Here is an 11,081-nt window from a genome sequence, read left to right as displayed (position 1 = left end):
AACCAAATTTAAGATTTCTTGATTAACTAAGAATATGTTAATCATTATAATATATTCTTTATTTCATCTTATTTCATACATTTTCCTGCATAAAAAGATTGATATTTGAAAAGCATAACTGTATTGTTGTCATAAGATCAAAGAATATCTTGTCTTGCTTAAATAAAAGATAATTAAACTTTGTTATAAACACTCATTAGTTTGTTTTACAATCAATATTTTCACCATTTAGACAATTTTTCATTAACTAATGTCTATGTTTATTTTATAATTAGGGAAGTAATTCACAGTAATTAAATATTTCGTTTAAAATTTAAAAAAAAACAACAACAAAAAGTATATTTATAAAAGTAAAGTCAACATTAAGTTAAAATAATTAAAATTGTAAAAGTCGAATTAAATAGACTTTTTACATGTATACTTATATTCAATTCATGGAACAGTTACTGCATATGCTAGAATCTTTTGTGACTTCTAGTTGTTTTTCAAAATGTTTAATTTTTTCTAGTCAGTTAATAAAATTTTCAAATGTAATGTGTAATTCAAGGCATTACTTTGCAAAAGTAATTGTAATATAATGCATTACTTTGATAAATGCATGTAATTGTAATTGTAATATAATGCATGGTTTGGTCAAAGTGATTGTAATATAATGCATTACATTGCAATGTTATTCGCCCCATGTCTGATGAGCACCAATGAGCAGGGATGTGTACACATAAGATAGTTTATAAATTTTAAACGGAAGTGAATGAAAAATACTTGCAATTGTTTCAATTCACAAGGATTTTAAATCCTTGAATCTCACAAAAATGTAATCAATATTTTACAATAATCATAACAAAATTTAATTACAACGTTAATTCTTTTATACTGTATTAGTATGGATCTATAAGTCTCTGCTTATATTTTGTATAGCAATATATTCATATAGTGGAAAGTTAGACTTTAAGAAGTGAGATTGATTTGATAAATAAAATGTCCATCAGTAAATACTTGACGTTTGTGTGTATTGATGTTATATTCATAATTTTCGGAAAAAATTCATTAACAGGAATGTATGTTAATTATTACAGTTGAATTCTTTTTTTTAAATAGTTCAATCTTATAGCATCTAAATCTTTGCACTATGGTACGATTTTGAAAATTGTATTCATTGTGTTGACCAGCTATCCTACACGGCTTGGTTCATTTACATTATATATCACCCTGTTCACACGACACACTATCGGTTTGCGTTCGCACAAATCTCGGATTGAATGGCAATGAATCCGGAGTCAAAACACTTGAGGTAGGTAGTTTGACATCCGAATTCAACTATTAAACAATAGATTTGAGTCTAGATTAATATATGTGATGACGCAAATGTGTATACCTATCCAGAATATCAGTGCGTATGACTTCTATTTACTATTTCTTGCGCAAAATAACCACGTGCATGCATAAATATTAATTTCAATCTATAATATGATTTTCACTTTTCTTAACTAAATTCAGGACACGGCAGTAAGAGCTTGACATGTGACTTTCAAGCATGGTCATCATTACTCAAGGTATCCTGACCTCTAGCGGTTTCTCTATTCTTTTTTTTTTGAAGTGACTGTTCTATTATCAACTTTAACATTTTCGAAATGCTAAGGATTTTCTACACCAGGAATAGATTACCTTAGATGTATTTGGCAAAACCTTTGTTTCGAAATTTTGGGTCCTCAATTCCTTTCAACTTCGTACTTTATTTGGCCTTTTTTAACTTTTATTTTACGAGCGTCACTGATGAGTCTTTGTAGACTGAACTCGCGTCTGGCGTACAACATTTTAACCCTAAGGTAATCTATTCCTGGTATCTTTTTAATCTACATATGTTTTTATATAAATTGGTTCTCTTGAGAGTAAGTTCAGGTATTCTTATAACTTCTGAAAATAACATATTCTTCAAAACCAACTTTTCTTGTCGAATATTTGGATTGATTTAAGTGACTTCAATAGGAAATTTTGAGACAAGTGCCTGTGTATACAACATCTACCATGAGTACACGAGTATAAGAATAATTGAAGGCATCAAGGAAACAAAATAAGAAGATATGATAGGTAAAATAAATGCATCCAGATTAAAAAGCAAACTGAGTGCTTAAATGTATATTGCGATTGGTTTGTGCAATTTACATTAGACATCCGGTTTGCAGAAACTGAGATTTGCAATAGGATTATGAAAACATGATGTACACTCCCAAGTAATAAATAAAGTAGTTAAGCCTTACAATGTAAATTCAAATAGTAGCTGTATATATACACACTTTTCTATATACAACTATCCAACATTACTTTCAACTGACTTGACCAAGAATCTACACACAATTATATATTTCTAATAAAGAGGTTTTAATATCATCATTATCTTATTCTATTCACAGTCAATTATTTCAATTCAAAAGCAAACAAAAATTCAGCAACAACCTTTTGGTGACTAGTCAGCGGTCTCGAGTTCACGTATTGCTTTTCTTTTTTTAAAGATCGCAACTTGTTTCGCTTAAAATCTACTTGAGCTCCAATGTAAACACAGCTTGCATTTCAGAAAACTTAACATGTGCGACTCTAATTTAATTAGCTATGTAGGATATCAATCAGTCTCGATTAACACTTATCTCCATAGCAACTGTTGGACGCTAATACATATTCATTAGATCAATTCATTATCTATTACGCAGGTGGCCATAGAAAAGAACAGATGTATTCCGAAAAGACAGTAGGCATTTCCGGTTTTCCAAAAGACTATAACATCTAGCCTGGGATCCTGGCTCACTGCTCGACAGTAGACGAAGTATTAGATTGGGTCAGGATGCCAGGCTATATAACATCAACCAATATATATGCGTGAACCCTCAGGGGTTCACGCAATAAAAGATGCTGACATCCTGGATACAATTCATTAACATACTCAGACCACTTGTTATATCTTGAGGTTAATTTCTCTAACATTTGACACTTTGAAGCGACAACTGGAATCTCACCAGGAGGCACACTAATATTTTCTTAATCAGATACATGTCACGAACAATCACTGTTGGAGAGGAAAAGCAGGATATGATACCAGATCTCATAAAACTTATTACACAATAATTAGTATATTATTTGAGGGTCCTCCCACTGGATGTTTGATGTACCCAATCTCTGTGTAAAGGTGTAATACCACCATTGATTTTCCCCTATTAGTCTTTGTTAAATTTTCACTTTTCAAAAAATTGTGCAGAATTTATCTTTGTTTCAAATAAGGAAATACTTGGCATGAGTAAAGTTTTATCCTGTCCAGTACTATAGAAAAAATTTCACATAACATTTCATTGCATATAAGAAAATAACCATCACTGGAAGTTAACCAATCAAATTTTCCCCCTTTTTTAACCTGTGTACAAGCTTAAGTAACCATGTAACCTCAAGTTTCCAAAATATTCTATAGAAACCCCAAATAAAGAAATAATGGTGCTTTGAAATACCCAAGATATATGTTTATGACTCAGAAATGTTTTACTGCAATGAAATGTAGGATCAATTACCTACAACTGTCAAATTCAAGGGAAAATTTTTTTTCGACCTATTTTCGTATGCAACCGGATGTGACGTACTATGATTTGGTGGTATTACACCTAAAGAAGACTTTTTTGTTGAATAAACTGAATGTGACTTTTTTCCTTTGTAATACTGGTTATTTCAAGCATTCCTGTCAAGTTTTGTCATAATCAGTTCAATAGTTTGAGAAAAATCTAGTATAATGTAAGACGACATCTACAGGGATTCGAGCAAAATTTCTTCGAAAAATTCAAACCAAGCCGCATCATGATAGAATATAGTGTGGACCAATAAATGATCAAATATTTATCTCATCTGCCTACAAACAGTTGAATATGATACAAAAGATGACTTTAGGATGATAAATACTACTAATGGACCTCTTATTCTTCCTTATAAAGTCTCTTTTGGTCCATTTATACCTCTCATTTCCTCAAAATTTCTACTTTTTAGGCCAATAAATAAAAATTTTGGGGTAACTTTCACTCATTTATGATAGAAATGTTATTATAAATGATTAATTGAAGTATTCAAGCTGCTTGAACTATCCGTATAAAAGTTTACTGTCTCCAAGGAGGTTTCAATAAGTCCTTGCGTAAAACTTAAATTTACGCCGCGTTCCAGTGAGGGACATAAAAAACTTCTCTTTTGGTGAATAATTTGTTGTTACTGCTTTAAAAATAATTTCATTTACTTAAAACTATATATTTATTAAAGTATTTCTTATGAAAAATTTTCTAGTATAGCAGAATATAAGAAATAAGGAGAAAAAGCTCCCCAAGACTCTAAGTATGGCTTGTTCTGTCAACTAATATTCATGGTAAAGTCCTATTTCAAGGAAATTTTCTCATAAAATGTATTTTGGAGACTCAATCCACTCAGAATATTTCATTATTTGTAATATTTCACTTAAATAGCAAGAAATTTTAACACATGAGAGTACTCACAAGGTCAAAGGTGCATGTACAGCTTCCCATATTAGGTGTAATACCACCATTGATTTTCCCCTATTAGTCTTTGTTAAATTTTCACTTTTCAAAAAATTGTGCAGAATTTATCTTTGTTTCAAATAAGGAAATACTTGGCATGAGTAAAGTTTTATCCTGTCCAGTACTATAGAAAAAATTTCACATAACATTTCATTGCATATAAGAAAATAACCATCACTGGAAGTTAACCAATCAAATTTTCCCCCTTTTTTAACCTGTGTACAAGCTTAAGTAACCATGTAACCTCAAGTTTCCAAAATATTCTATAGAAACCCCAAATAAAGAAATAATGGTGCTTTGAAATACCCAAGATATATGTTTATGACTCAGAAATGTTTTACTGCAATGAAATGTAGGATCAATTACCTACAACTGTCAAATTCAAGGGAATATTTTTTTTCGACCTATTTTCGTATGCAACCGGATGTGACGTACTATGATTTGGTGGTATTACACCTAAAGCCTTATGCATGGTATTTGTATAATCAGTTTCTTGGCTCATAGCAGTCTGACTAGTTGATAAGAGTTTTACAGTGCTATTATTCAATTTACCCCCCACCATCCTCGTTCTAACGCCTTCAATATTGTTTCATGACAAGGGAAACATATCAGCTTTAACTAGTGATATATATTTTTCTTTTATTTTTATTTTTCTTGATGGAATGTTATCACTGGTCATTTCTAAAATTTCATTCATCCCTCATTTATCAAATTTGTTCCAGTGCCAGTATGATAGACCCCTGCTACTCTACTAGTACATGGGCTATCCCCATGCAGACCTTGCACACCCCAGCTGCAGATGAGACCCCTAGTCTCATCCCCTAGTGGAGAAACCTTGCTCCACATTCCCCGGCTGGCAGATTGCCGGGCAGGCAGGTTCTTAGATACTCTTTCCGAATGGATTCAGGCTGTGAGGTCGTTGATACAAATCCGAATTAAGAAACTAAATGGGCAAAAAATACCCACGCTACGTCAATTTTTAAAGACCCATATGTTGCAGAACACTCGTCCTACCTCCATGACAAATATGTTGTTGTCCCCGCAGATAAAGCCCCAAACAACATCGTTTTTGTGTGTAAATATCATTACATAAACTGCTTGATAAATGAATTAGGTATTGACAATTCACTTGGAAACTCAACATATACCCTCACGACACTTACCAAAGAGGATATTCTGGATAATCATAGGTCTGTTCTATGTTCCTTTGGAATTTCAACCAAAGATGAAGAACTGGATCTTCCATCACTGTATTGGATACCTAAACTACATAAGTGTCCTTACAAACAACGGTATATTGCTAGGTCTTCCAAGTGCTCCACGAAACCTCTTTCTATATTATTAACATCTATTTTATCAGCAATCAAAGCCGGGCTCCAAAGTTATTGTGAAACTGCCTATTCTAGAGGTGGCGTGAATCAGATGTGGATACTAAAAAATTCCAAAGATCTTTTAGAGTACATACAATCTAAGACTCTCTCATCTTGCAATAGTATTAAAACATTTGACTTTTCAACACTTTTAACAAGTATTCCCCATTCCAAACTAAAAGACAAATTGAAAGAGTTGGTATTACTTTGTTTCATTAAAAAGAATGGCGAACGTAGATACAAGTATCTTGTCTTGGGGAGGGATAAATCCTACTTTGTAAAGAATCACTCTGATTCAAACAAAAAATTCTCTGAAACTGACATTATCAAGATGCTTGATTTCTTGATTGACAACATATTTGTTACGTTTGGAGGACCAGTTTTTCAACAGACTGTCGGAATTCCAATGGGAACCAATTGTGCCCCTCTTCTTGCCTAATTGTTTCTTTATTATTATGAGGCTGACTTCATACAGGAACTTCTTAGGAAGAAAGATAAGAAGTTAGCAATATCCTTTAACTCTACGTTCCGCTATATAGATGATGTTCTCTCACTAAATAATACAAAATTTGGTGACTATGTTGAACGAATCTATCCCATCGAACTAGAGATAAAGGATACTACAGATACAGCTAAGTCTGCCTCATATCTTGACTTACACTTAGAAATTGACAATGAGGGTCGGTTGAAAACAAAACTTTACGACAAAAGAGATGATTTCTTTCAGCTTCCCAATTGTGAACTTTCCATTTCTATGTAGCAACATTCCAGCAGCGCCTGCATACGGAGTGTATATCTCCCAATTGATACGATATTCCCGGGCTTGTGTTTCCTATCACGATTTCCTTGATAGAGGATTGCTGCTCACAAGGAAGCTATTAAACCAAGAGTTCCAAATGGTGAAGTTGAAATCATCCCTTCGTAAATTTTACGGACGCCATCACGAGTTGGTTGACCGTTATGGAATAGCCGTTTCACAGATGATATCGGATATGTTCCTTATGTCGTAACTACCCTCCCTTTTCACGAATGTGACTTACCGAATTAGACTATTTACCGGATTTGTAATAACATAAGCAACACGACGGGTGCCACATGTGGAGCAGGATCTGCTTACCCTTCCGGAGCACCTGAGATCACCCCCAGTTTTTGGTGGGGTTCGTGTTGCTTAGTCTTTGGTTTTCTATGTTGTGTCATCTGTACTATTATTTGTCTGTTTGTCTTTTTATTTTTGGCCATGGCGTTGTCAGTTTGTTTTCGATCTATGAGTTTGACTGTCCCTCTGGTATCTTTCGTCCCTCTTTTCTTCCTTACACTGAAACTTGCAAGCTGACTTGCTCAGGCAGCAACTCAAAATTCTATTTGTATGCTGAGTGTTTCTCAAGGGCCAAAATTTCAAGGTAAGATGCTACCTGTCGGAAAGGCATGTACACATTACAATCATTCCAACACCAAATATATCTAACCTTTTACTATTAGTATTCGAAAAACAGATCAAAGCATAAAAACTTAACATTGACCAATGAACCATCAAAATGAGGTAAATGCATGATGAAACCTGCCAGACTAACATGTACCCCTTACATTCCATACACCACCTATAGTAGACCTACTGCTTATAGTATCTGAGAAATGCACATAATCACGTAATTTTAACCTTGATCGCTGATCCATGAAATGAGGTGGGGTCAGGTAAACCCTGTATGATGGACATGTAGACGTTGAAAGGAACCCATATACGAGGGGCCTGATGGGGGGGGTCTCATCATGATTCACGAGTTGATTTTTTTGTCAATCACGATTCACAGAAAATAAATTTCCATGATCACGGATCACGAAAATATAAAAAAAAAATAAATCTGTAGAAAAACGGATCACGATAGCGAAAATACGCCGATCACGAAGAACGAAAATAACCCATCAGGCCCCTCATATACCATAAATAGTTATCATATTACTCATAATAAGTGAGAAATTCACACAACAAAAAAACTGCAATTTTTTTCAAGTATTCCCTGAACTATGTAAATGAGGTCAAAGACAATGGACTTATGACAGACTAAAACTTCGGAAAAAAGGTATCTGCATACAAGTATGAAGCATACAGATCTTCCACCTTCTGAAATATAAAGCTTAATACAAATAATTTACACCGCAGCTGGATAGTAATCCCTATGTCTCACATATGTTTGAAATTCCCTGATCTTTTCACTAACTATGAGTAATTCTTCAACTATATTTGATTTAAAGAATTCTTGTAAGGTGTGCATATCTATCAGACAGGGTTTACCTGACATTGTCCTAATTCCATTGTTTAGTGATCAACATACAGTTTTCATGCAGATGTGAGTTTCTCTATCAACTATCTGGTTTTAAGAATCATTTTAAAGTCGAAACGTCCGTATGATAGGGTTCATCTTCATTTACTTCATTTAAGTGCTTCATTGTTCAACTATTTAGTCAGTTTCGCAAGTACTTTATGTAAGAAGTCAACCATATTTAGACTATAGAAAAAATGTATGTTGTACATTTTACCCTACAGGGTTCACCTGAACTTGACCTTTGTTTTGTCGTTCATTGATAAATTTTAGGTTTTCGTCATACATTGAGTTTCTTAAGAACCGTAAGTAACAAGTAAAGGCTATTCGATCTATAAAACATTTTTGATATAAATTTTTGTCTGACTTGTTCATCTGACCCCTCATTTTCATGGTTCATCGATCAGCGTTATATTCTTGAGATTAGGCCATTTTTTTTTCAGTATTACATCAAAATCAAGAGATATCTAAAATCATTGTTTGATGTACACGTTTATCTGTCCGGGTTTATCTGATTGTTTTAACGTTTTATTGATCAATTCCTTAGTTAGTTTAATTAAATGGTCAGCTATCGTTGATCTATACAGTTATGACAATGTTGAGATGCCTGTCTGGCAGGGTTCATTTGACCTTGAACTCATTTTCATGGTTTATTGATGAGCATTATGTTTTTATGATACATGCAGTACAGCTTGTGTGTTTTGTGCAAGAAAACACATGCGATAACAAGTGAAAGGGCTGTAAGTTAAACAATGAGAATTTGCATTAATGTTTACAATGAGTTGGCATGATTTTAAAATACCTGCACTAAAAGTTTCAACAAGACAGTTTCTTTATATGCTTTTTTTTTCTTTTCTAAAATCACATTTATCATTATATTAGGGCAATATCATAAATTAATCTATTTTATCTTTATTGTCTTTCCATATCCTGTATGTTAAAGCTGTTGCCAATGTCAACCATGCCATATATGGAATGAATAAAAAACCAGCTGCTCTATTGACAGTTCCAAAGGCGTATCCACAAGCACCTGCTGTTCCCCATAGAAATCCTTGCAGAATTAAAGACTGAAACAAGAAATAAAATATTAATAAACCACATTTCAATGTCGTTGTTACAAACATACCATTTATTATAGGAACATTTACTCATAAATTGAGTATTGCTTGATATTTCAAATTAACTGTATTATGTTCAGATAGAAGTTTCATTATTCTTATGAAAAGGTTTGGGTTTTACAGTTCGACCGTCAAAATATGAAAAAGGAGTTCAACACTTAAATATTTGAAGATGAAAATTATCGAACGGAATTGGATCATCCTCTTCCATTAAAAGATGTAACATATAGACAAGAGATCACAAGACATCATATGTGCAAATAATTTGCAAATCATTAGTAAATTCACCAATAATGAGTTCAGATGAACATATAGATATTGTATTTATTTCAAATCCTCTCTAAACAACCATGGAAGTAACAACTAAGTCCGAACCCTCTCATTAGGTATGGTGTCTTGGATTACTGAGATTCATTCAGAAGGCAGTTTAAGATAAAACTGATTGAGGCTTATGCCACAATATGTTAAAAAAAAACAGTAAATTCCACGATGTCGTAAAAATATGTATTTAATATCACATGGACCAATTGATACTGACTTGGACCTGAAAAACGGCATCTATCTTTCCTTTGCTCAAATTCGATGAAGGATTAACAAAGTTATAGTTTAAAGGGGTATTAGCTGTCAAATTCATGTTCACCGATTTGACTCAAGTTCTTATATTCAACTTATAATATACTAAAACGCATATCCAAATTATAAAAAGTCTAAAATAAACAATTTACAATGCATAGACTCAATAGTGTATGTCAGCATTTCGTGTGCATTTTAGTCTAGATGCCATCTAATTAACCATCGAGGTGACCTTCAAAGACTGCCGGCGGTCATATAACCCGATACAAACTTAAACATAGATATAAATAGATTGCGAACTCGTGTAATTGGATTTTTCTAGGTCTGTTTGATTTCACATTATAAGTTAAAAAATTCGTAAGGGTTCCGCGCAACCCAGTGTCTCGCCTACTTTGTTGTTAATCGCAGGCTCAACAAAAATGAGAAAAAAATTAATAAAAATATTCCTCTCTATACTATCTTTTGATTGTAAGTAGCTTCTGTCCAAGTTTGGTAAAAATCCAGGATAGTTTATGAATCTAATTTATGTTTTAAAAACTTAAACTGCAGACTGTATGTAATGTTAACTGGAAGAAAAACTAGTCCATTTATAAGTAAAATACGGAAAAAATGGAACAAAATTTTACCAAAATTTCTTTCTAGATACTAGCTTTTAATCATAAACAAGCTTCTGTCCAAGTTTGGTACAAATCCAGGATAGTTTAAGAAAGTTTTTAAAATTTTAAAAACATTAACCACAGAGTGAATGTAATGTTAACTAGCAGAAAACTAAGTCCATTTATAAGTAAAATACGGAAAAAATGGAATTTTTTTTTTACAAAATTTACTTTTGGATATTATCTTATGTTCATAAACAAGCTTCTGTCCAAGTTTGGTAGAAATCCAGGATAGTTTGAGAAAGTTATCAAAATTTCAAAAACTTTAACCACAGAGTAAATGTAATGTTTCTTGGCAGAAAAACTAAGTCCATTTATAAGTAAAATACGGAAAAAATGGAATTTTTTTTTTACCAAATTTACTTTTTGATATTATCTTATGATCATAAACAAGCTTCTGTCCAAGTTTGGTAGAAATCCAGGATAGTTTGAGAAAGTTATTAAAATTTCAAAAACTTTAACCACAGAGTAAATGTAATGTTTCTTGGCAGAA

At 32.7% G+C, this 11,081-nt stretch overlaps 1 protein-coding gene across 2 annotated transcripts in view; it reads right to left on the bottom strand.

Moving 5' to 3' along the window:
* Positions 1-7,379: 7,379 nt before the first annotated feature.
* Positions 7,380-11,081, bottom strand: part of LOC127724745 (translocator protein-like) — a 28,255-nt gene continuing 24,553 nt past the window's right edge. For both annotated transcript variants that reach the window (XM_052231840.1, XM_052231841.1), the window contains exon 4: positions 7,380-9,308. In XM_052231840.1, the coding sequence (XP_052087800.1) occupies positions 9,138-9,308 (171 nt within the window). In that variant the 3' untranslated portion in view covers positions 7,380-9,137. The remainder of the gene's footprint in view (positions 9,309-11,081) is intronic.

This window comes from Mytilus californianus, unplaced genomic scaffold (genome assembly GCF_021869535.1).
Source record: "Mytilus californianus isolate M0D057914Y unplaced genomic scaffold, xbMytCali1.0.p SCAF_14, whole genome shotgun sequence".
NCBI lineage: Eukaryota > Metazoa > Mollusca > Bivalvia > Mytilida > Mytilidae > Mytilus > Mytilus californianus.
Note: the sequence above shows the minus strand (reverse complement) of the source record. Positions and strands in the feature narration are given on the sequence as shown.